The sequence below is a fragment of the Littorina saxatilis genome, linkage group LG17 (genome assembly GCF_037325665.1).
Source record: "Littorina saxatilis isolate snail1 linkage group LG17, US_GU_Lsax_2.0, whole genome shotgun sequence".
NCBI lineage: Eukaryota > Metazoa > Mollusca > Gastropoda > Littorinimorpha > Littorinidae > Littorina > Littorina saxatilis.
Window position 1 is genome coordinate 31,582,422 of NC_090261.1, and position 27,398 is coordinate 31,609,819.

The 27,398-nt window shown below is 42.4% G+C and overlaps 1 protein-coding gene across 1 annotated transcript in view; it reads left to right on the forward strand.

Moving 5' to 3' along the window:
• The window catches only part of LOC138953253 (uncharacterized), a 158,551-nt gene that overhangs the window by 74,887 nt on the left and 56,266 nt on the right, over positions 1-27,398 (forward strand). The window contains exon 5 of the mRNA XM_070325052.1: positions 26,877-27,006. Coding sequence (XP_070181153.1) covers positions 26,877-27,006 — 130 coding nt within the window. The remainder of the gene's footprint in view (positions 1-26,876; positions 27,007-27,398) is intronic.

A 27,398-nucleotide genomic window follows, 5' to 3' on the forward strand; every position in this document is an offset into this window, starting at 1 on the left:
GTGTGTGTCACAGTGTGTGTCACAGTGTGTGTCACAGTGTGTCTGTATGTGTTTCAGAGTGTTTGTGCGTGCGTGCGTGAATGCATACGTGATGCTTTAAAAACAAATAGCGCTTGCTGTCGCTCGCATTCTCCATTTCCTGGATTCTTGAAGTAAATATTCTTTTCTTGATATTTTGCAGTGAGGTTTTTTGTCTAATTTAAAGGTCGCATTCATTTTTTCAGAAACTTTCTCAAAGTTCTGTAGTTTGTTGGATGGCTGCATCATTGTACGGGTAAACATGTATCATTTAACAAACGGTGGTACCGTTAATCTGGACGAATTAAGGACACGGTCATGATGTCGTTTGCCTGTCCATCTGGTCATTTGGAAAGCTTAAAGACACAACCAAGGATTATACCTGATAACGAAAAAGAAATAAAATGTTAATCTTCCTTCTATTTCTTTTTCGTGTTCTTTGGTATTTTTCTTTTTTCTTTTTTTTCTCTGTCCCGCTTTTCCCCTTCCGTAGTAGGGTCGTCAGTAGCTCAGGTGAATGTGGTAGTAGCGTTACAAAGGTGTTGCCTTCTTTCGTGTACTATTTTCCTCCTCTTCTTCTTCCTCCTCCTCCTCCTCCTTCTTCTTCTCCTCCTTCTCCTCCTCCTCCTCCTTCTTCTTCTCATCCTCCTCCTTCTTCTCCTCCTTCTTCTTCTCCTCCTTCTCCTCCTCCCCCTTCTTCTCCTCCTCCTCCTTCTTCTTCTTCTCCTCCTCCTCCTCCTTCTTCTTCTTCTCCTCTTTCTTCTTCTCCTCCTCCTCCTTCTTCTTCTCCTCCTCATTCTTTTTCTCCTCCTCCTCCTCCTCCTCCTCCTCCTCTTTCTTCTCCTCCTCCTCATTCTTCTTCTCCTTCTTCTTCTCCTCCTCCTCCTTCTTCTCCTCCTTCTCCTCTTGCTTCTTCTTCTCCTTCTCCTTCTTCTTCTCCTTCTCCTTCTTCTTCTCCTTCTTCTTCTTCTCCTCCTTCTCCTCCTCCTCTTTCTTCTCATCCTCCTCCTTCTTCTCCTCCTCCTTCTTCTCCTCCTTCTCCTCCTTCTCCTCCTCCTCTTTCTTCTCCTCCTCCTCCTCCTTCTTCTTCTCATCCTCCTCCTTCTTCTCCTCCTCCTTCTTCTCCTCCTCCTCTTTCTTCTTCTCCTTCTTCTTCTCCTCCTCCTCCTTCTTCTCCTTCTCCTCTTCCTTCTCCTCCTCCTCCTTCTTCTTCTCCTCCTTCTCCTTCTCCTCCTTCTTCTTCTCCTCCTCCTCCTTCTTCTTCTTCTCCTCTTCCTTCTCCCCACCTCCTCTCCCTCCTTATCCACCGTTTTCCACTCTTCCTCCTGCGCATCTGCCTCCTCTTGCTCCTCCTCCCCTCCCCTCTCCTCGCCCCCTCCTCTCCCCCTCCTCTCCCTCCTCATTGGTTTTCCCCTCTTCCTCTTCCCCCTACTCATTTGTCTCCTTCTTCTTTTTCATCTTCTCCTCCAACTCTTACACTTCCTGATTCTCTTATTCTTTGTCTTTATGTCAACTGTCTGTTTTTATTATATTTAGTCAAGTTTTGACTAAATATTTTAACATCGAGGGGGAATCGAAACGAGGGTCGTGGTGTATGTGCGTGTGTGCGTGCGTGTGTGCGTGTGTGTGTGTGTGTGTGTAGAGCGATTCAGACTAAACTACTGGACCGATCTTTATGAAATTTGACATGAGAGTTCCTGGGTACGAAATCCCCGAACGTTTTTTTCATTTTTTTGATAAATGTCTTTGATGACGTCATATCCGGCTTTTCGTGAAAGTTGAGGCGGCACTGTCACGCCCTCATTTTTCAACCAAATTGGTTCAAATTTTGGTCAAGTAATCTTCGACGAAGCCCGGACTTCGGTATTGCATTTCAGCGTGGTGGCTTAAAAATTAATTAATGACTTTGGTCATTAAAAATCGGAAAATTGTAACAAAACAAAAAAAATTATAAAACGATCCAAATTTACGTTTATCTTATTCTCCATCATTTGCTGATTCCAAAAACATATAAATATGTTATATTCGGATTAAAAACAAGCTCTGAAAATTAAATATATAAAAAGTATTATCAAAATTAAATTGTCCAAATCAATTTACTGATTCCAAAAACATATAGATATGATATGTTTGGATTAAAAACACGCTCAGAAAGTTAAAACAAAGAGAGGTACAGAAAAGCGTGCTATCCTTCTTAGCGCAACTACTACCCCGCTCTTCTTGTCAATTTCACTGCCTTTGCCATGAGCGGTGGCCTGACGATGCTACGAGTAAAATGGCATTGCGTTCAGTTTCATTCTGTGAGTTCGACAGCTACTTGACTAAATATTGTATTTTCGCCTTACGCGACTTGTTCTTCCTTCGTCTCCTCCTTCTGCTTCGTCTTATACAATACTCTATCTTGTTTTCATGTAATGTACTCGTAAGTGTATCTATGAGTGTGCTTGAGTTGTTAATGCGAAAGAATGTGTATGAGTGCGCCTTGAGTCGCCTTGTGGTGAGATATGTGCGCGTTATAAATTCTCGTATTATTATTATTATTATTATTATTATTATTATTATTATTATTATTATTATTATTATTATTATTATTATTATTATTATTATTATTATTATTATTATTATTATTATTATTATTATTATTATTATTATTATTATTATTATTATTATTATTATTATTATTATTATTATTATTATTATTATTATTATTATTATTATTATTATTATTATTATTATTATTATTATTATTATTATTATTATTATTATTATTATTATTATTATTATTATTATTATTATTATTATTATTTAAGTTATTGAGACATCCCAGTGCACTAAGGGATTTATAGAGCAAATCGAGAAAATTCATTATTGAACGAAGCGCATAGCGCTGAGTTCAATAATTATTTTCGAGATTTGCTCTATAAATCCCTTAGTGCACTGGGATTGTTTCAATAACGATATTGTCAGTACCGCCATAGAAAAAAGAAGATTCCAAACGCACATTTTGCAATGCGCATTTGAATAGGCATAACTGTGTGGTCAGGTCGTGCACAGTAAAGATCTACTTTTGTGTGGGGTGTCTCAAGTGTGTCGTGCTTTCGTCACACGCATTTTAATTTCTGTTGGTAAATTCCAGTGTAGCGTTAATCTGAACAGTGATGATCTTTCAGAGAGACCTCATTTGAACTCGGAGAAAGGCTCTTCATTATTTGCGAGTCGAAACCTCCAGTCGAGCTTCGACGGATTGACTATGCGGAGTGACTCCCCTTGAATTGACTCAAAGCGGGACTCGACGGTTCGCACATTTTCAAAACAAATGTGGCATATTTCTCGTGTTCTATCTTCACTCATCGGGGAGTCTGATACTAAATATGAACAGTAAGAATGCTCTGAACCCTACACGTATTATATCCCCATCGTTTTTTCGTTCACATTTGCCCAACATGTTAATTTGCTGAGCGGGGTTAATGTCGTCTGCTAGGCTACCTGCCAACCTGGGCAATGGAACGACTGCAGTCTGCACTGAGTCTGTACGCATGAGGCAGGCTGCTAATAAATCTTATATATGGTAAGAACGTTCTGAACCTTACACGTTTTCGATTACGATTGTTCTTGCTTTGAAATAATAATTCTGAAACCATTCATTTACTGAACTGATGTAGTCGTATTTCTGTGTTGTCTGCTACAGAGTCGATCGAGTCAGTCTTCCAAACTGGTCTAGCTGGTACGTTATCGGAATAACACTTGTGTTTTCTGTTAGCCGCTGGGAATTGTATACTAACTCAATTGGTAATGTGGATGATAAGCTACATGCCACTAACACGGCATATGAGAAGAATCTATGCAAGTCGGCGAAAATTAGATGAAACACAGCGGCTTCTATTTTTTTAGATCACTGGCACTGGCACAGGCACATGCAATCTGTCAGAAAAAAAACCCCACTTCTGCTTTAATTGAGAAGCAGGGAATTTATGGTCATTTGGTATTGTGGAGAATATAAGCTACATGTCATTAATTAATTCTGAGGATGAGAGCACAGTCTTGCTTAGGCAAAGGGCGCAAGAATACGCTCTGTGGAAAAGTTAGCGCACTCCAAGAGTGCGCTAACAGTTTTAGCGCATCGCCATTAGCCAATCAACTGGTTCACATCAGTCATGTGACACCAGTACTTACTGACAATTATTATTATTATTATTATTATTATTATTATTATTATTATTATTATTATTATTATTATTATTATTATTATTATTATTATTATTATTTAAGTTATTGAGACATCCCAGTGCACTAAGGGATTTATAGAGCAAATCGAGAAAATTCATTATTGAACGAAGCGCATAGCGCTGAGTTCAATAATTATTTTCGAGATTTGCTCTATAAATCCCTTAGTGCACTGGGATTGTTTCAATAACGATATTGTCAGTACCGCCAGAGAAAAAAGAAGATTCAAAACGCACATTTTGCAACGCGCATTTGAATAGGCGTAACTGTGTGGTCAGGTTTGTGTCAGATCTACTTTTGTGTGTCCTGTCTCAAGTGTGTCGTGCTTTCGTCACACGCACACTCTTGTTTTAATTTCTGTTGGTAAATTCCAGTGATGATCTTTCAGAGAGACCTCATTTAAACTCGGAGAAAGGACTGTACTCTTGGTTTCGAAACCTTGAACCTTCATCGAGCTTCGACAGATTGACTGTGCGGAGTGACTCCCCTTGAATTGACTCAAAGCGGGACTCGACGGTTCGCACATTTTCAAAACAAATGTGGCATATTTCTCGTGTTGTATCTTCACTCATCTGGGAGTCTGATACTAAATATGAACGGTAAGAATGCTCTGAACCCTACACGTATTATATCCCCATCGTTTTTTCGTTCACATTTGCCCAACATGTTAATTTGCTGAGCGGGGTTTATGTCGTATGCTACAGTGCTAGGCTACCTGTATTTCAGTGTAGTCTGCTACGTATGACAGAGTCGATCGAGTCAGTCTTCCAAACTGGTCTAGCTGGTACGTTATCGGAATAACACTTGTGTTTTCTGCTAGCGGGTGGGAATTTTATACTAACTCATCATTTGGTAATGTGGATGATAAGCTACATGCCACTAACACGGCATATGAGAAGAATCTATGCAAGTCGGCGAAAATTAGATGAAACACAGCGGCTTCTATTTTTAGATCACTGGCAGCCGCACTGTGGCACAGGCACATGCAATCTGTCAGAAAAAAAAACACTTCTGCTTTAATTGAGAAGCAGGGAATTTATGGTCATTTGGTATTGTGGAGAATATAAGCTACATGTCAATAATTAATTCTGAGGATGAGAGCACAGTCTTGCTTAGGCAAAGGGCGTAAGAATACGCTCTGTGGAAAAGTTAGCGCACTCCAAGAGTGCGCTAACAGTTTTAGCGCATCGCCATTAGCCAATCAACTGGTTCACATCAGTCATGTGACACCAGTACTTACTGACAATTATTATTATTATTATTATTATTATTATTATTATTATTATTATTATTATTATTATTATTATTATTATTATCAATGTTATTGTTTCTTCGTTCTCTGGCTCCTTCTTCTGCGCCTACCTTCCTTCCTTTTTCATTCTTTCCATTTTACTCCTGGCTTTTCTTCTCCTCCGTTGTCTCCACCCCTTTTTCTCTCCTCTTCTAACTCTACTACCACCGTGGGTCAGGTGCATGATGGCAACGTTGTTTGTTGTGAGCGCGGTCTCACCATGTAAGTGATTATTGTCTGTTTATCATCATCTGGACGTCATCCGCTCTTCTTTCCCTTTACACGCCATGGATCTTGGGCGGATGGGGTGGGGACGGGGGGGGGGGGGGGGGGACAAAGGAGGTGGAGTCGGAATGGTGTAAAGTGGAGGGTACAAGGTGAGAAGGATAGAGAGAGGAGGAGTGGGCGATGGGGTAGGGTCTTTCAATGTTTCGCTGGCCTTTTGCTAAATTGCCGTCTGTTAACAGAACCTTGTGGCTTAGCTAATATTTTGTGTATTCACTTGTTTAAAACGACACGCCCATTTATTATGTACTTTTGTTGTTGTTTGCTTTTTTGACGCAGGACGGGTTTGGATATTGTCACCATATAAGATGAGCCTGTTTCCTTGACCTGGCATTACTACATCGGCAGCTAGTGTTGAGAATTATTGTTCTGTATGTCTTCTGTTTATTTAGTTGCCTCGAAAGGTTGCATGGTCGGTTAGGTCAGTTCTGTTGATGCAATGACACACACACGACAAAGTGACTTTTAAACCTTTCTTACATTGTTTACATTCCCTTTTAATTTAATTGTGGTACCGTACCAGGGGTACATCGCATAGACGGTCCTTGTACATCACACAGCCTCCAAACAAATCGGTCATGTGAATACCATGACAGAAAAAAATTGGCGACGAATCGAGACTGATATAAGTTGAACGTGCGTTTGTAGCCTGTGTACCAAAAGTACCTCGCATAGACGGTCCTTGTGCATCCCACAACCTCCAGCATCTCGGCCATGTGGATACCATGACACAGAGAGAAAAACAAAAAACCTGGTGGCGAATCGAGACTGATACGGAGTGAACGTGCACCTTGTGTTCAGTGTGTTGTAAACGTGCGGGGCCCCTGGCTCTGAGCAGATGGTGCTAATTGTCTGCAAGTGCAACACTCTTCCCTGGGTAGCGCGTGGCGAGCGTTCCTGGACGCCTCTGATCGAAGCGAGATGGGCTCGGCTCGTAAAAAGCAACGCAAAAAGGCATGACTGAAAAGGTTTTTATGGTAAACGAGAAAGTTTTAGGGTGGGAGGGTGGGAGGGGGATAGTGGTGGCGAAGAGAGGCGGGATGGAAGGGTGGGAGAAATTCGGAATAGGGAGGTGATACGTTGAGCAGACTAGACTGAAAGGTTCCATTTGGTTTCTGCATTTTTTTCTGTGGTTGTGTTATGCTTTGTTTCGTTTTTGTATGTGTTTTGGTCATGTCAGAAAGGGAGAGTTGCTCAAATAAAGTGCATCTGTTTGGAAACGTTAACGTGGCCTCGAATAAGCCTTCTTCTTTTGGATTGAAGTCTCAGTTGTGAAAAATACATCAACGAAAGCAAAACCAAATGTAGATGTCACTATAAAAGTGCGAACTGCACACGAAAACACATTTCAATCTGCTACTAGAGCTTTAAATCAACTCTAACTTTCTAGGGCTAAAGTAGGTCGTAGTGGATGTTTTATGGTACCTTGTTATATAAGATGAAAGGCGCGCGCACACACACGCGCGTAGAAATGTCTCGCATCATCCTGGATTGCCGGAAACATCTGTATCACTAAATCACAATGTATTCCGAGCTGCCTGCTGTCGGAAAACAAATATCTGCCTTTGCTTTTGCGTCGTTGTTCTGAAAAACGCTGTCTTCTGATGCGCTTAGGTGACGACGTGCCACAATTATTTCGTAGGCTAAATTAAGAAACTACGAACGATTATTTTGTTGGTAGCGGCTTGTCTTTTGGTATGCAAGGACAGTGGCCAGATTTGAAACTATAACTTGAAAAAAACTTTGCAAAACCAAGTTATTGCGGCATTTTGCGTACCCCTACTAAAACGTTAATTCCCGTGTCATTTCATTCAAACTCTCTATACAGTTAAATGCAATGAACATGGCTATCTGGCAAACTTATCGGATCAAAGATTTCTTTTACAGGTGTCACGTGACCGGCGCTCAAATAAAGGGTACCCCAAAATCAACCCGACAAAAACGTTTGGTACCAATCAAAAAAATCTACTAAAATCAAGAATTGGCAGACTCGGTAACTTTCACATATGTAGGCAAAAGATCCAAAACTGAGTTTCAAAACAATCCACTACTGGGAGGACAGGGAATTTTGCTGTAGTACCCCTCAAATTTGAAGCAAGTTTTTGACTGCTCATGCTTTTGACACCTGCATCAGTAACAATGGCGTCACTGACAAAAGAAATACACAAGATAGCCATGCAAAATAACCTATTGTGGATAGACAATTGAGGCCTTTTTTGGTTTCTGAATACATTGGACAGATCTGCTGTACACGCGTGGAACACCCCCCCCCTTTTAAGACCCCCCAGTTTAAGATGTTCCCCTTTTAAGACATTACTTTCTCAGATTCTCCATTCAAAGTCTTTGTAAATGTACCTCCATATTAAGACTCCCATCTTATTAAGACGTGATTTTCCCAGATGTAGTGGGGTTCCACCTATTGTACGTAGTAGTTTGCAGAAGAAAAGGGAAAGTACCTGCTCGCAGTTGTTCGGCCTCGTATTATCATCATCTGGTGCCCTATGTTGTCAGTGTTTATCGACACATCCCCCGGTTAAACGAAACTCGGTATTGGGTCCTGTCTAACTACCCTCCAACACATTCGGTCGAGCAAGAAAATGTTTTGACAACGACAAAGGCAAAGGCCGCTACTGATGCGATGTTGTGTTTTCTCTTGTGCTTTCACCTTCCACCCTTTTCCCCCCTCCCCCTCCCCCAACCCTTTTCAACATAAGGATGGTAAATGATGTTATGTTATGTTTTTTTGTTTGCTTTCATCAACCGCCCTTCCCCCTCTCTCCTCTCTCCCACCCAAACCCTAAAATCCCATCGTGGTAGTGATGCTATGTTGTGTTTTCTTTTTCGCATCCATCAATACCCTCCACAACCCCCCCCCCCCCCCCACCCCATCCTCCTCCTTCGCCATGGTATTGATATATTTTCTCTCTTCCCCTTCCTTTTCTCCCTCCCCAACCCCCACGCCCCCCCCCCCTACACCTCCACCATCAGGAACGTACGTACTGACTGTACGATGTCCCCCCCCCCTCTCACCTGCCCCAACCATCACCCTCACCTTTCACCATCAAGATAATACTGATTTTATGTGGTGTTTTCTCTTTTACTCCCACCACCCCAGCCCCTCCCCCTCCCGCCCCCCTCCTTCCGCCAACAAGATAATACTGACTATTTCATGTGGTGTTTTCTCTTTTTCTCCCACCACAACAGCCCCTCCCCCTCCCCCCTCCCCATGATGCTAATCTCATCGCGTGAGTAGGTTGCGAGGCAGAAAAGCATTTGAGCCGAGGCTTAATCGGCGCACGGAATACATATTTCAACAGCGAGACCCTTTGCAAAACACAGCTGTCCTTCCTCGCCGAGCCAGACAAGCGTGGATGTGTAGATTGCATGCTGTCTTTGCCATCAAAACGGCGGTATCTCCCGTGCATCCACTCGATCAAGATTACATGACAGTTAATACCCGTACCCCTAGTTACTGTCCCCTCCACCATACCCTTCTTCCTCCACCCCCCCCACCCCCACCCCCCTTTTCTCCTTCCACATTTGTCCTTGAGTTTTTTCTCCCATACATTTTTTAACCTCCCTGGCTTAATTCCCTCTTCTTCTCAAGGTATTCTCCTTTTTTCGTGTCCTTTTTATTTGTCCATCGTCGTCGTCGTCGTTTTTGTCGTCGTCGTGGTAGTAGTAGTTGATTAGGGGGAATATACGTTTTTCCAGCCTTCCCCCTTTCTTCCTCTTCCCTTCCCTTCCCCACTATTTCATGGCAGTGGTGGGACCTGAGAGTTGGGATGTAATGAATTCAAGTGAACAAGGGTGTCTAAACAAACAGTACGATTCGTAATACTTTGAATATTTTGGCGGGTGCAAATGTTTCTAGTACCAAATTTCCTCCTCGAAGATGCACACAGATGGTAGTTTAGAGAAAAGGACAAACTGAAATCGACAACGGAGAGCAATAACCAGTTGGCATAATTCATTGTAACAAGTTCACACGACAAAATCACTCGGTAGCGAAGAACAATAAGAAGTCCACAAACAATTCACTGCTGGTAAAGAATTCGTAGGCCTCTCCCACTAATACTCGTTTTAATGTCATACAGGGGGGTTGTATCAACACACGCAGCAGGCAATCACTATGAGCAACAACTACTTCCGACCAGAACCCTTGTTGTTCCGCCCCTATGACACTGCAAAACAAACATCCCTTGCAACAACAGACACACCATCGGAACACTCTTCTCAGTGTTTTCTTCGTCAGGTCACTAACCCCTTATGCAGGAGTTTGTAATTAAGAGAAAAACATGTACAGTGGAACCCCCCTTTAAAGACCTCAAAACATCTTTGAAAACATTAGGCCTTAACAACGAGGGAGTCTTAAAACGGGGGGTAAATTTACAGATTTATGGATAGAAAATCTTTTTTTTCAAAAGGGTCCTAAAAGGTAGATATTCTTAAATCCAGGGGTCTTAATCGGGGTTCCGCTGCAGCCACCATTTGTTAGTAGCAAATCTATCATAAATGCATGTCAAGTATACCGAAGGGACTGTCTAGTCAACGTCGCAGCTACTAGCTAGGATCTTTCGTTCACCCGGATGTTGCAATTTCCAGATGTTCTACCTCCGGTTCATGTCAAAAGTAGACAAAAACGTAAGACGGATTACACCTAGCTCCCATTAGATGAAGTCGAATTTTGCAGATTTCTGACCTCAGTCAGTCCACGGTGTTGCTATAGATAGATGATCGAGACGCATACCCTGTTCAGGGTTTGGCCTGAAATCAAAATTCCCAAGGAAATTGGTTGATTAAAATCAACATGGCCGAAGCAATGTTTTCATAAAAGAAGCGGTAGTGTACGGGCACATGTTGTATTTGGGTTACATGTGTTGCAGAGTATTTGAAAATACGTAGTCATAAAAACATGCAAAGAAGAGTGATAAGTCCCTGTTGTGAATATAGTCAAGTGGATAAATTGATTACTTATGTATCACACTAGTTTTACTGCTACTGCAGTCCCTCTCATGAACGGACACCCCAGGGCCAGTGCAAACCTGTCCGTACATTGCAGGTGGCCGGTCACGGGAGAGGCCCATCACACACACTCAGACACACTGACGGACTGAGTGAGTCTTTGCTACTGGTGAACGAGCTCTTCTTGTACTAAAACAATAAGGTCAAACTACTACAACGTATAACTGAAAGGAAAAAAAACTGTCCTGTAAAAATGACGTTAAATGAACGGTGTCAGAAAAAGAGAGATAAAAGAAATCCTCAAATTCCTGAGGATACAGGCACCCCATGAAAGCAGCCACGAACACACACTTTGCAAAAATATGAATTGAAAACCTACATGTCGTACTTTCTTTTTTTTCTGGCTTTATTGAATGCTTCAGGCAGTGACTTTTTCCTGTCCAGTTTCCTCTTTCGTCTCTTACCCCTCTCTTTCCCACTCCCCCCCCCCCCCCCACCACGGCCACTCCCTTTATCCAGCCCGGACAGCACAAACTTCTAATCTGCAGGGCAGAGTACACAATTTTCTAAAAGGAATGTATGTATGTAAGTTTCTATTTGTGTCCCCAGAATAAGTATCTATTTGGGACATGAAGGGGTTGTACGCTAAGTTAAAAGGAAGACTACTCCTCTTCAATTATATTCAGAGATCCTCCAGCTGTCTCCACCATAAGCCAAGTGGTCGAGTTACCCCACTTCTGACCCGAATCACCCCCCTCCTGCTGGGTACACGTGCACTCAAGTTAATACAAGACTGACACCTCTGCTTTGACCTGCGTGCCAGGAGTCGGATGAGAGAGAGAGAGAGAGAGAGAGAGAGAGAGAGAGAGAGAGAGAGAGAGAGACACACACACACACACACACACACACACACACACACACATAGACAGAGACATACATGGAAAGACAGAGGCGGAGAGACTCAGAGCATAGACCTATCCCTCTAAATATAGGTCCCTGCTCAGAGCAAAGAGTGTATCCCTACTGTCCGTAGGCAGGGGCGGATCTGGGTTTTGAAAGCGAAGGCGCGAAGCGCCGAACCGATGGCGCGAAGCGCCGAGCATGCTAGGGGGGTCCGGGGGCATGCCCCCCCGGAATTTTTTTTAAAAAGGAAGCAAAATTGTGCAATCTGGTGCAATCTGAGCGTGTAAAGTGCTATTTTCAGGTGATACATTTTCTTCTTTTTTATATTTAGTCAAGTTTTGACTAAATATTTTAACATCGAGGGGGAATCGAAACGAGGGTCGTGGTGTATGTGCGTGTGTGTGTCTGTGTGTGTGTCTGTGTGTGTGTGTGTGTAGAGCGATTCAGACTAAACTACTGGACCGATCTTTATGAAATTTGACATGAGAGTTCCTGGGTATGAAATCCCCGAACGTTTTTTTCATTTTTTTGATAAATGTCTTTGATGACGTCATATCCGGCTTTTCGTGAAAGTTGAGGCGGCACTGTCACGCCCTCATTTTTCAACCAAATTGGTTGAAATTTTGGTCAAGTACTCTTCGACGAAGCCCGGGGTTCGGTATTGCATTTCAGCTTGGTGGCTTAAAAATTAATTAATGACTTTGGTCATTAAAAATCTGAAAATTGTAAAAAAAATTAAAAATTTATAAAACGATCCAAATTTACGTTTATCTTATTCTCCATCATTTGCTGATTCCAAAAACATATCAATATGTTATATTTGGATTAAAAACAAGCTCTGAAAATTAAATATATAAAAATTATTATCAAATTTTTTTTTTCGAAATCAATTTAAAAACACTTTCATCGTATTCCTTGTCGGTTCCTGATTCCAAAAATATATAGATATGATATGTTTGGATTAAAAACACGCTCAGAAAGTTAAAACGAAGAGAGGTACAGAAAAGCGTGCTATCCTTCTTAGCGCAACGAATACCCCGCTCTTCTTGTCAATTCCACGGGCACTGCCTTTGCCACGGGCGGTGGAGTGACGATGCTACGAGTATACGGTCTTGCTGCGTTCAGTTTCATTCTGTGAGTTCGACAGCTACTTGACTAAATATTGTATTTTCGCCTTACGCGACTTGTTTTTTTCTTCTTTTTATATTTAGTCAAGTTTTGACTAAATATTTTAACATCGAGGGGGAATCGAAACGAGGGTCGTGGTGTATGTGCGTGTGTGTGTGCGTGTGTGTGTCTGTGTGTGTGTGTGTGTGTGTGTGTGTGTGTGTGTGTGTGTAGAGCGATTCAGACTAAACTACTGGACCGATCTTTATGAAATTTGACATGAGAGTTCCTGGGTATGAAATCCCCGAACGTTTTTTTCATTTTTTTGATAAATGTCTTTGATGACGTCACATCCGGCTTTTCGTGAAAGTTGAGGCGGCACTGTCACGCCCTCATTTTTCAACCAAATTGGTTGAAATTTTGGTCAAGTACTCTTCGACGAAGCCCGGGGTTCGGTATTGCATTTCAGCTTGGTGGCTTAAAAATTAATTAATGACTTTGGTCATTAAAAATCTGAAAATTGTAAAAAAAAAATAAAAATTTATAAAACGATCCAAATTTACGTTTATCTTATTCTCCATCATTTGCTGATTCCAAAAACATATAAATATGTTATATTTGGATTAAAAACAAGCTCTGAAAATTAAATATATAAAAATTATTATCAAAATTTTTTTTTCGAAATCAATTTAAAAACACTTTCATCTTATTCCTTGTCGGTTCCTGATTCCAAAAATATATAGATATGATATGTTTGGATTAAAAACACGCTCAGAAAGTTAAAACAAAGAGAGGTACAGAAAAGCGTGCTATCCTTCTCAGCGCAACGAATACCCCGCTCTTCTTGTCAATTCCACGTGCACTGCCTTTGCCACGGGCGGTGGAGTGACGATGCTACGAGTATACGGTCTTGCTGCGTTGCGTTGCGTTCAGTTTCATTCTGTGAGTTCGACAGCTACTTGACTAAATATTGTATTTTCGCCTTACGCGACTTGTTTTTTGTTGTTTTTTTTTGTCCCGCTGGGGGGGGGGTGCAATTGCACCCTTTGCACCCCCCCCCCCCCCCCCCCCCCCCAGATCCGCCCCTGCGTAGGGATACACTCTTTGCTCAGAGGGAGACACAGACAAAGACATACATACAGAGAGAGAGAGAGACAGAGAAAGAGAGAGTCAGAGACAGACAGACAGACAGATAGACAGAGAGTGACCAGTCGAGACGGAGAAACAGATAAATGAACACCGTGTGAGAGAAAATGACGAGAGAGAGAGAGAGAGAGAGAGAGAGAGAGAGAGAGAGAGAGAGAGAGAGAGAGAGAGAGAGAGAGAGAGAGAGAGAGAGAGAGAGAGAGAGCGCGCATGAGATCTCGAGAGAGAGAAAAAGATTGAAGAGAGAGACAGACACACACACACAGACACGAAGGCAGAGCGAGGGAGAGACGGAGAGAGTTGCATGGGGTGTACGTGACAGACAGTGTGGGTTGCTATAAACAGACAGACGAGGTGCAGCTCATTTCCGAAACAGCGCAATTGGGACAACAGTGACATGATACTGTTTGAATTCCAAAAAAGCGCAGCTCATTTCCGGAACAGCACAGATAACAAAGTTGGTTTCAACAACTGATCTCGTGAGAACGGTAACAAACGACTCATGTCACCTCTCCGAACGCATTGCAATAGATGTCCGCTCCTGCGGCCATCAATAAAGGACGACGGTACCAGTATGGCGAGAGAGAAAAAAACACAAAAGGGAGATTTAAATGACCTGATTTTAAGATTCTTTAACAATTGTACTGTTCTTAACCCGCGTATCAAAAAAAGATCGATATAATGGACAAAGGTTTTCGCTGTTTTGGGATATTTACGTCAGTACTTCTGTGAATACGTCGCTCTCATGTGTTTCATAGAATATTAGAATGACAATGGTTTACATCGAAACTGTTGGAACGGCAAATACTGACCAATGTTCTTGGGGGAGGGGGGGGGGGCAAATTGGATTGTTCTACAGTTTCTGCCAAATAATTTAGTATTGTATTTATAACAAGAGTGGTTTATTCGCCTCTATTCCTGAAACATTCACCGTCAGGTACTATTATTATTCGGCTATATAGGTCTCCTTTCAGCGTGCGCGTGTGCTGCTATAGCTTTGATTAGTTGTGTGGAAGGAGGGGGGGAGGTTCTTCTGTTTATCAGTCCGTACGTCTTCTCATGAACATAACAACATCATTTCAACGTCACAGTATTTGTATGGCTACAGCCGAGGTTTCTTTTTTCAGTAGGCTACATAAGTGTGTTTGTGGCTTTGTATTTGTTACCTGGGGTTGTTTACCTGCATAACAACTTCGCGTTCACGCAACAGGCTATAATATAGATGTTCGTGGGCACTTACTTGTAAGGCCATTATCTGCGTATCTAAAACGGGATCTTGACGTCAATAGCAAGGGCGACCGTAATACGACAACAAGTCAAAAACACCGCGTTTGCCATCTTTTCTAGCAGTATCCCTCCACGCGGGCATTAACACATGCCTTGTGCTGTGATGTAAGCCCACACCGACATACACACACTTACAAGCGCGCACTCGCTAACTCATTATGTTGGCTCAGAAAGTGTGATAGTTTTCCCAGCCCAGAGGGATATAGTGTTTTGTTCACACCACCAGACAAAAAGGACAAGAAAAAACAACAGCCAAAAAAATATAAACAAAACAATACAAAAAAGAAACAAACCCGAAAGCAAACAAGGAAGCATGATAGAATGAAACAGAGCAATCCCCCCCCCCCACCCCCCCACCCCCCCCCCCCACCCCCAACAAAAAAGCAAAAAAACAACACAAAACAGAAAAATACACATACACAAACAAAAAGAACATAAAACCAGAAAAAAACCACTCACGAAAAGGCACACACGTTACTAAAAATAAAAAAAGCAACGACTAAGTACACGGACTCAGCCATTCAGACAAAAGCAAACGGAAGTCAATACAAAAGTAAAACATACACAACACACCCCCCCCCCCCCTCTCTCTCTCTCCCCCACCCCACCCACAACCACACGTAAAACACCCACTCAACCCTCCCGGGAAAAAAAATCTACAAACCTAAGAAATAAAATAATACAGCAAAAAAGAAATAAACCCGAGAAATAAAACCATTATGCTCCCAAGCAGCGGAGCGTACGACTAATCTCCAGTACCACTGACCTATTTACTAGCCAGCCGTTCGGGGGGAACGGAGGAACATCAAAGACATCGGGGTGATGGCTGTCCCATAAAGAATCGGGGTGCCAGACGCGTGCTTGTTTCTCAGTTTTCGCTTTTCGCTTTTACCATTTCAGCAGACCAACGTGTGCCTGGCTTGTACTCAACAATGAGATTCGTTGCTGCTTTTCTACCGTTGGCCTCGGCAAAGGGCTTCGAAGAGTGGTGACTTTCGTTTTTATTCAGCAATGAACTGAATCAGTTGGGGATTTTGTTTAATCAAACTGTACTTATTGATTTTGATTTATTTCATGTATAATATTGTTTTTGTTGTTGTCGTCGTGGTCTGACTAAGTTTGTTATATTGTAAGCAAATAAAACAGACAGCGGGATTTGAGAGTTGGCCCCTTCCATGGACATTTTACAACTAAGAATAATGCATTACCTTTACGGCAAAATACAGTCATTTGCGTTCAGGGCACAAATGACACAAAACAAGCAAGCATAAAACAAGAAAGTGCAAAGTAGTTGTAAAATAATTATGGTTTTTGTGTGGGGGTGGGGGTATAGACCTTTTCGGTATCTGAGCAGCTCTCGCGAGACACGCTCTTTGTTATGCTTTGAACATCGCGAGAACTTCGAACTTTGGCTTGTGCAGCTCGCACGAGATCGTTGTACCGCATGCTTTGCTATGCTCTGAAGTTTGTGAGAGATCACGAGAGCTTGGAATACCGATAGGGTCTATAGGTAAAGGGTTTGTTCTGTTTAAGTTTGCCCGTTTGTCTTCAGATGGCCATTTGTGTAACAAATAGACAACAAAGAAGCGAAGCATGGTCTGTCGAACCGGTGCCCGTGGACTAGAAATGTTCGTCCTGGTAGTAGAAGCGGGTATACGGATGATGGGGTGGCCTGACAGGTGTGTTTATTTTGGCACCGGCACCATGTGTATCTTTTGATGACGCCGCGTCCCCTTGCACACCCATCTTGTAGGCACCATGTTTCAAAACAGCGCAACGTGAGTCGTGTTCCAACTCTGATGAGTTTGCGGGCTTTCTTCTTGCCATTTCTTTTTTCGGTAAAAAAGAGAGATGGGGTGGATAGTGGCGGGGTGGGGTCGGGAGGTGCAGGAGATGAAGGGTGAGGTACGGAGGGGGATTTTTTGGTGTCATGACAAGTATCTGATAAGCAGCTAACTTTAAAAACAAAAGTGGGTAACATTGTATACGTACGAAACCTTTTTATCTGGGCGACGGGGGAGGGGGGGGGGGGGGGCGTGGGGGATATTGTTTGTTTGCTGCTGCCGCTGATGTTGTTGTTGTTGTTGTTGTTGTTGTTGTTGTTGTTGTTGTTGTTGTTGTTGTTGTTGTTGTTGTTGTTGTTGTTGTTGTTGTTGTTGTTGTTGTTGCAGAGATATCATTGTACTTACTCGCAAATAAAGAAATCGTGGGCCCGGATCAAAGAGAGAGAGAGAGAGAGAGAGAGAGAGAGAGGAGAGAGAGAGAGGGGGGGAGAGAGAGAGAGAGGGGGAGAGAGGGAGAGGGAGAGAGAGAATGACAATGACAATTCTTTATTTTACGAGGGTAACAGAATAAGCAGAGAAAGAGAGACACAGAGAGACACAGAGAGACACAAAGAGAGACCCTGACCAAAAGATAGCGCGGGGGTGCTGACACCTAGTACATTCATTGCATTGTACAGATCAGAGATCCAGGCCACACAAGGTTATAAGAGGAGCGATGAACGTGCAGTTGATTCTTCACAGTATCTGGTTTTGAGTCATGATAACTTGTACACTTTACAGGGCGTCGTCGGAGATATAAAGGCCCTGTGTTTTTGATACGGTTTTCCCTTGATGCGTTTTGATACTGTTTCGCCTAATGTGTTTTTTATTTACATTTAGTCAAGTTTTGACTAAATGTTTTAACATAGAGGGGGAATCGAGACGAGGGTCGTGGAGTATGTGTGTCTGTGTGTGTGTGTGTGTGTGTGTCTGTGCGTGCGTGTGTGTAGAGCGATTCAGAGTAAACTACTGGACCGATCTTTATAAAATTTTACATGAAAGTTCCTGGGTATGATATCCCCAGACGTTTTTTTCATTTTTTCAATAAATGTCTTTGATGACGTCATATCCGGCTTTTTGTAAAAGTTGAGGCGGCACTGTCACACCCTCATTACATTTAGTCAAGTTTTGACTAAATGTTTTAACATAGAGGGGGAATCGAGACGAGGGTCGTGGTGTATGTGTGTGTGTGTCTGTGCGTGTGTGTCAGTGTGTGTGTGTGTGTGTGTGTGTGTGTGTGTGTGTGTGTGTGTGTGTGTGTGTGTGTGTGTGTGTATGTGCGAGGGTGTGTGTAGAGCGATTCAGAGTAAACTACTGGACCGATCTTTATGAAATTTTACATGAGAGTTCCTGGGAATAATATCCCCGGATGTTTTTTTTTATTTTTTCGATAAATACCGTTGATGACGTCATATCCGGCTTTTTGTAAAAGTTGAGGCGGCACTGTCACACCCTCATTTTTTAATCAAATTGATTGCAATTTTGGCAAAGCAACCTTCGACAAAGGCCGGACTTTGGTATTGCATTTCAGCTTGGTGGCTTAAAAACTAATGAATGAGTTTGGTCATTAAAAATCGAAAACTTGTAATTAAAATTATTGTTTTATTAAACGATCCAAACATAATTTCATCTTATTCTTCGTTATTTTCTGATTCCAAAAACATATACATATGTTATATTTGGATTACAAACAAGCCCTGAAAATTAAAACTATGAAAATTATGATTAAAATTAATTTTCCGAAATCGATTTAAAAACAATTTCATCTTATTCCTTGTCGGTCCCTGATTCCAAAAACATATAGATATGATATGTTTGGATTAAAAACAAACTCGGTAAGCTAATAAGAATAGACATACAGAAAAGCGTGTTATCCTGCTCAGCGCGACCACTACCGCACTATTCTGCATGGATTGTCGATTTCACTGCCTTTGCCACGAGCGGTGGACTGACGAAACTACGAGTATGTGGTCTTGCTGAAAAAAGCAGTTTCATTCTGTGAGTTCGACAGCTTGACTAAATGTTGTTATTTCGCCTTACGCGAACCCACCGCGGGTTAGGGGGAAGAATTTACCCGATGCTCCCCAGCATGTCGTAAGAGGCGACTAACGGATTCTGTTTCTCTTTTTACCCTTGTTAAGTGTTTCTTGTATAGAATATAGTCAATTTTTGTAAAGATTTTAGTCAAGCAGTATGTAAGAAATGTTAAGTCCTTTGTTCTGGAAACTTGCATTCTCCCAGTAAGGTAATACATTGTACTACGTTGCAAGCCCCTGGAGCAAATTTTTGATTAGTGCTTTTGTGAACAAGAAACAATTGACAAGTGGCTCTATCCCATCTCCCCCCTTTCCCCGTCGCAATATAACCTTCGTGGTTGAAAACGACGTTAAACACCAAATAAAGAAAGAAAGAAAAAGCCTTACGCGACTTGTTTACATTTAGTCAAGTTTTGACTAAATGTTTTAACATAGAGGGGGAATCGAGACGAGGGTCGTGGTGTATGTGTGTGTGTGTGTCTGTGCGTGTGTGTGTGTGTGTAGAGCGATTCAGACCAAACTACTGGACCGATCTTTATGAAATGTGACATGAGAGTTCCTGGGAATGATATCCCCGGACGTTTTTTTCATTTTTTCGAAAAATACTTTTGATGACGTCATATCCGGCTTTTTGTAAAAGTTGAGGCGGCACTGTCACACCCTCATTTTTCAATCAAATTGATTGAAATTTTTGTAAAGCAATCTTCGACGAAGGCCGGACTTCGGTATTGCATTTCAGCTTGGTGGCTTAAAAATTAATTAATGACTTTGGTCATTAAAAATCTGAAAATTGTAATTTCTTTTTATATAAAACGATCCAAATTTACGTTCATCTTATTTCACATCATTTCCTGATTCCAAAAACATAAATATGTTATATTTGGATTAAAAACAAGCTCTGAAAATTAAAAATATAAAAATAATGATCAAAATTAAATTTCCGAAATCGATTTAAAAACAATTTCATCTTATTCCTTGTTGGTTCCTGATTCCAAAAACATATAGATATGATATGTTTGGATTAAAAACACGCTCAGAAAGTTAAAACGAAGAGAAGTACAGAAAAGCGTGCTACGGGCAGCACAGCGAAACCACTACCGCGCTGAACAGGCTCGTCAGTTTCACTCCGTTTTGCACAAGCGGCGGACTACGGTCATTGTGAAAAAATGCAGTGCGTTCAGTTTCATTCTGTGAGTTCCACAGCTTGACTAAATGTAGTAATTTCGCCTTACGCGACTTGTTCTTAATTGCATTAATACCGACCGCTGCAAGCTAGGCAAGCGACGTTTCAGATCAAACTCACGGGTAATCCGACGTAACAGCAACCGTTAAACCGGTGAGCACAATCCCATCGATTGTGAGCTCATGACACGAGTCAGCCTTGAACTTATGTCAGAATTCTTCTTCTCCTTCTCCTTCTCCTTCTCCTTCTTCTTTTTCTTCTGCGTTGCTATGCTATGCTATGCTACATTTCTCTTACTGTCTCCAGTACTAGTGACTATTTTGGGACAAGACGTGGTTACGTGCCAAGACCTTCTGCGTTCATGTTGTTGTTAGTCTTGCGTTGAGTTTAGTTTGAGGTCTCAGAGACAGTGGTGGTCAATCAAGTGATAAAAATCATGTTTTCAATATCATAATCACTAATGCAATAAAACAAAATGAAATAAAAATTTACATGTATCAAGATTCAAAAGAAAACGTGATGGTGTCAAAAGTACAGTATTTAAATCAGGATCCTTCGATCTGCGGACTGACTGTGATCAAACGCCACAAGGCCAACAAAAGAGTATGTTTGTCACACCCACATGTCTCACAAATGTATGTGATCGGTTGGTCGCAAGAAAATTAATCTCTTTGTCTTTATAATTGAAAAAACTATTTTTGTGTGCGCACTCGCGTGGGTTTGGCAGCGAACTGACGCAGTGGACACAGGCCTGTGTTCACAGCGACACGCGCACGTGAACTTGCTGATTCACTCAGCGTAGCGACAGCTGTGGGAGCTAAAGGCCTAAATACAGGCGACGTTGAACCCTAGTAGTTTAAAATACATTTCTGCGAAATTCCTAAAAAACTAACTGAGGGTCAAAAGAGAGTGTAAAGAAAAGAAGCTTACTATTTTCTATGGACTTTTGTTTGTGAGTGAAGACTACCAATGTCATCAATGGGGATCTTCACAGAACTCAGGGCGAAACGAATCAAACTGAAACGCTGAAAGGTGTTTAGGTCATATATATATATATATACTAGATGAATACCCGCTTCGCCGGGTAAGGCTTCGCCGGGAAGAAGTAGAGCCGAATACCCGGCTTCACCGGGGACCCGGCTTTGCCGGATGTACGCGACGGCTTTGCCGGCGCACCGTACGAAGGAAGGGAGATAAACGCGCAAAACACTGGGGAAGATAAGGAAGAGTTACTGGGAATGGATGTACAGAAAACCAAAATCGGTTCAGCGCTGCGCGCTGAGAGCACGCACGTGTTCAAAATTTTCCACGATTGTGTCCGGGGTCTACCTGAATATGCCCACCAAATTTGAAGCAGATCCATCGAGAACTTTGGCCGTGAATCGTGAACACACAGACAGACAGACAGACAGACACACACAAGCCGTATATAGATATAGATAGATATAGTTACCGCTACAGTAACTGCATGGTGGTAAACGTACTTTGCAAAGCAAGACAAATAGGATCATGACTGATGCAGTGTCCCTGTAAGCGCGGATGGTGGATTTAAACCGGATGACCACGATCAATGTACGCTGGACTAAAACCACTTACGTGACCTGGGCAGTCTGCCCCGTTGCCTGGTCGACCTGACCCTGGCACGGCGGTTGCCATATGATTTGTTTTTTTCTGTGGCTGACCTCACCTCTGTACTGTAACTAAAGAGGGTAGAAGCACATCTACCCTCTTTGCTGCAACTGCATCTCAAAACCTGCATCTCAACAACACACTCTCTCTCTCTCTCTCTCTCTCTCTCTCTCTCTCTCTCTCTCTCTCTCTCTCTCTCTCTCTCTCTCTCTCCTCTCTCCCTCTCTCCCTCTCCCCTCTCCCCCCTCCCCCTCCCCCTGCTCATCTCTCACTACTGTCATCGCCTTGACCCTAATACTGTTATTGCGGCAATGGGTCAATCTTGATGTACAATCTGTGTTTTGCTGTCTGACCACAACTAAGTGATACCTTGGCTGGAGCTGACATCACACGCTCAGCCTGGTTAATGGGCCACGGTGAGGATAGTGCTTGTGAATCTCTCGGGTACTTTGCTGGATGGATGTGCTCATATGTCAGACGTCCTCTTCGCTTGTAATCAGCTGGAAGCTGAAAGCAAAGAAATGTATCTCTCTGTCTTCCTGTCTTTCTGTGTATGTGTCTGTCAGTCGATCGGTCGGTGTGTGTTCTGATACCTGTATAATTATGAACTTGTTTCTTCTTTCCCATTTTGTCTTCTTTCTGTCTTTCCTTTTCTTTTCTTTTCTCTCTACTCCTTTCTTTTTCGTTTGAACTTGTACTGGATCGACTCTATTTTTCAGTTTGATGATTTTCTCGTTAGATGTAGCGGTGCCTCAGTCGCCAAATGGTCAAAAGGTTGTCAATTGTGTTATTTATTGCTTTGTTTGTTTCTTCGTTTCTAACTTTGTTTGCGAGTTTGTTTGTTTTGTTTGTTTTGTTCGTTGGCTCGTTGGTTCTATGTGTGTTTGTTAGTTTGCACCTTGTTTGTGGCACGAAGAGCTAACCATCCTTCCGTCCGCAACCACTTTGCACTGATTGCGAGCAAGACGGATGCCTAGCCTGTGTATCTCTCTGAGAGTCTCATCCGGCAGAATGATGTCTGGAATTTCCTCTCTATGTGTCTCTTGACACTGCACCCAGCGGCCCCTAGCAATACTGGCAGCGTTGTTTAGGGGTATCCATACCTCCCCTGCACCACACACACACAACACGAGTGGACTCAGCTGTGAGGAGATACCTGAACGCAGGTAGAAGAAAGCGGGGACCAATTTAGCGTGGTATGCACGTGCATTACAACGGGGACTGGATATCCGTGTGCTGGTAGGAGGTCATGAGAGAAGAGTGCGAATAGATTTCTGGTGTTGTTGTTGTTGTTGGTGGTGGTGCTGGTGGTGGTGGTGGTGGTGGTGTTGTTGTTGTTCTTCTTCTTCTTCTTCTTCTTCTTCTTCTTCTTCTTCTTCTTCTTCTTCTTCTTCTTCTTCTTCTTCTTCTTCTTCTTCTTCTTGTTCTTGTTCTTCTTGTTCTTCTTGTTCTTCTTCTTGTTCTTGTTCTTGTTCTTCTTCTTCTTCTTCTTCTTCTTCTTCTTCTTCTTCTTCTTCTTCTTCTTCTTCTTCTTCTTCTTCTTCTTCTTCTTCTTCTTCTTGTTTTTCTTCTTCTTGTGAAACAGCACCACATGCATTAACATAGAATTAAAATGATGGGGTTGGCATTGAACTCGGAGGGTCTGTCTAAAGCTGTTACCCAATTCCCGCGATTCACGCATACTTGGTTACCTATATCCCTGGCCTCACCTTGGATTGCACACGGCTCATGACACAACGTGCTCGGTGACCACAGCCAGTTAAGTGACCAGCTCACTTTCTGCTGAAGGCCATGCCATCAGTTGCAACCCCTGCGCCGCTTGAACCGTTCAGTTCGATTCGCCGCACGGACATCAAACTAGGTTGTCCATACACAGTTGACATATCATACATCTTTTTACGACTGCGAACTGAACCGGTAGCAATATACAGTATGATTCCACCCGTAAGGTTCTGTGAAGAATTACTTGCATTTTCTTCTCCTTCTTTAATGGCGGTAATGGTTTAGAAGGCATGGTGTGTGTGTGGGGGGGAGGGGTGGGGTGGGGGGGGGGCGGTGGGGGGGGGGAGGTTTTGGGTTGCATGAGGGATGGGGCTTGCACTGCGAAACCAAGGAGTTTCGATCAGTGCATGGGTTTGCCCGGTAATGTGAAGAACTGAAATAAACTAAGCATCCATTTCAATGCAGTTAATGCAAAACCCCGCATCATGTTTCGCGGAAAATTACAATGAAATCATAGAACCGTACCCCAGGCTCAAACAGCAAAGAAGACCCATCCTTAAAAACCTGTCATGCAAACGAATAAAGACACGAACGCATGCTACAGGAGGTGTCGAGGTTGAAAGAAAACAGAAAATGTGTGAAGACAGTAGCAGGCATGTACCGTCCCTGAAAGCTGTCCTCGACGCGCACCGCAGACGAGTGTCAGTGAATATTGATGATGCACAAGTGCGGCTGATGCACACGCAGCCATTGAGTGCTTCCTGAAGAACTACTGCAGGATACAGTGGAACCCCCATTGTAAGACCTCCAAGAATCGGAGAAAATTAGGTCTTAACAAGTCGCGTAAGGCGAAATTACTACATTTAGTCAAGCTGTGGAACTCACAGAATGAAATTGAACGTAGTCCGCCGCTAGTGCAAAAGGCAGTGAAAGTGACGAGCCTGTTTGGCGCGGTAGCGGTTGCGCTGTGCTTCATAGCACGCTTTACTGTACCTCTCTTCGTTTTAACTTTCTGAGCGTGTTTTTAATCCAAACATATCATATCTATATGTTTTTGGAATCAGGAACCGACCAGGAATAAGATGAAAGTGTTTTTAAATTGATTCCGAAAATTTAATTTTGTCATAAATTTAATTTTTTTTAATTTTCAGAGCTTGTTTTTAATCCAAATATAACATATTTATATGTTTTTGGAATCAGAAAATGATGAAGAATAAGATGAACGTAAATTTGGATCGTTTTATAAAAAAAAATTTGTTTACAATTTTCAGATTTGTAATGACCAAAATCATTAATTTATGTTTAAGCCACCAAGCTGAAATGCAATACCGAAGTCCGGCCTTCGTCGAAGATTGCTTGGCCAACATTTCAATCAATTTGATTGAAAAATGAGGGAGTGACAGTGCCGCCTCAACTTTTACAAAAAGCCGGATATGACGTCATCAAAGACATTTATCGAAAAAAAGAAAAAAACGTCCGGGGATATCATACCCAGGAACTCTCATGTCAAATTTCATAAAGATCGGTCCAGTAGTTTACTCTGAATCGCTCTACACACACACACGCACACACACACACACACACACACATACACACATACACCATGACCCTCGTCTCGATTCCCCCTCTATGTTAAAACATTTAGTCAAAACTTGACTAAATGTAAAAAGGAGGGCGTCTTAAAATGGAGGTCAATTTACAGGGGTTATGGACAGAAAATAACAAGGTCTTAAATTGGAGGAAGTCTTATATTCGGGGGTCTTAAAAAGGGTGTTCCACTGTATAGCACTACATGAACCAGCGGCTAGCGAGTTGAATCAGGTGTTAGACTCACAATTCTGGTCGGATCGCGGAGAGTCTCGTTCTGTTCGCTTAAACTTGTCTTTTCTTTTATAGCAGGAAGATGTAATTCAAAGCTGGTTTTCTACATAAAAAAGAATTGTAGAGAAAAAAATTGCTTGTTCGATGTATGTTCCGTCTGTCGCGTTGTAGGCTGCTGCGGCTTTACCTCTTAGCTAGCGGTTTGGGGTTAGGAGGTTCGTAAATTAATCGGAGAACTTGGTGAGTTGGTGTCACACATTTTGAAGTTTTACATTTGAAAATAAGGCCCCCTTCCGGTCCGCCTCGTAAAATCACTCCGCTTCACCGTCTCATATCTGGCCAGGTGTGAGTGCGAGTGTGTGTGTGTGTGTGTGTGTGAGAGAGACAGAGAGAGAGAGAGAGAGAGAGACAGAGCAGAGACAGAGAGACAACGAGACAGAGAGAGATAAAGACAAAGAGAGAGAGAGAGACAGAGACAGAGAGACAGAGAGAGAGAGAGAGAGAGCTTCACCTTGTAAGGCAAGTCGTACACTACGTATATATATATATGCATACAGTTGTTCTTCTATTCTCAAAGTTGTCATACAAGTATGCCTGCATCGTCAGCTGGTTGCCCCTGAAATTCGTTTCTTAACCGAATCTTAATTGTGACACAAGAAAACTCAAGAGTTACTTGGCCAGTTGTCGACTGATATAGCTCTTGAAGTTTTGATATTTAAACAACAAAATGACTGTGGGGGAAAGAACAAAGTTGAAAAACAAAAGAATTCTGTACTCACCAATACTAGGCCAGCACATACAAAAATATGTCACATGTTCGCCTTTTGAGGCTTCCTCGGGACTAACAAACAAAAAAATACAAAGGGAGACCAAAAAACCCACAAAAACGGCACTGAACCTAAATAGTCTTGAGTCGAGCGTTTGATAATGCCTGAGCCTGAAGGCGGGCGTAACTTACACCTCTTGGTATCAGTCTGCCTTAGAGATGAGAACGACAGTTTACCGGATGGCCAGAATAGCGCGCTGCATTTTCCTGCATAGAACTAAAGCGCGTCTGCCGCGACGGTGCCTGAGCTAAACACTGGCTGGCACTGCTCACAGCCCGCCACACGGTACTGTAAACATTCCCTGTCCCTTCACACCTCTTGTCACCATCCGCCCTACCCTTGGTCTCATGCCTGTAAAGGGATGAAAAAGGAAGATAGAGGGAAAAAAAGGGTAGGAACTCTAGAAAGAAGTTACATGGGAGAGACGTGATTAGAAGATGTCAGGGACACACACACACACATTTTTATCATGCCACTAAAATCAGCTGAATTCTGTGCCACTATAGAAGACCCAGGAATGACTTGGCCAATTGTGGACTGATATTGTATCGCTCTTCAAGTTTTGATCCAAACACTAGTAAATGATTTTGTTATATCTGTGTTTTGCAGACTTTTGAAGAAGGGTACGTCATGGACTATGATGAAGCAGCCCTCGTTCCTGAGTTTCAGATCCTAGCTATCGACGAGACTGGACTCATCGCCAACAAAATCTTTATCGTGGAGAAAATTATCTTTACAGGTGAGTGTCATGCTTTTTTTTTTTTTTTAACGCTATGCGTTACCGACACATGCACTTCCTAGCGGTGACCTTACGAGTAGTTGTATCCTGCTGATATACCAAAGTTACCGAGACAATCAAACTTCGTTCTCGAACTTCTTTGTCAGTTTCTGGGAGACATGCAGGAGAAGCGATATAATGTTTACGTGACACCATTATTATTATTTTGACGTCTTCTTGAATTATTAACTTCGCTTGTGACGACAGACTGTCAGAAAGAGCTTGAGACGTTTTGTTTGTTTAATCGGTGTCGATTGCCTTAAAAGCTACAATAATTATTATTACCGATTCGGATCACCATCTCAGATATGGCCAGGCTTTTACATGAGATAAGATCATCCCTCCATGCCCCA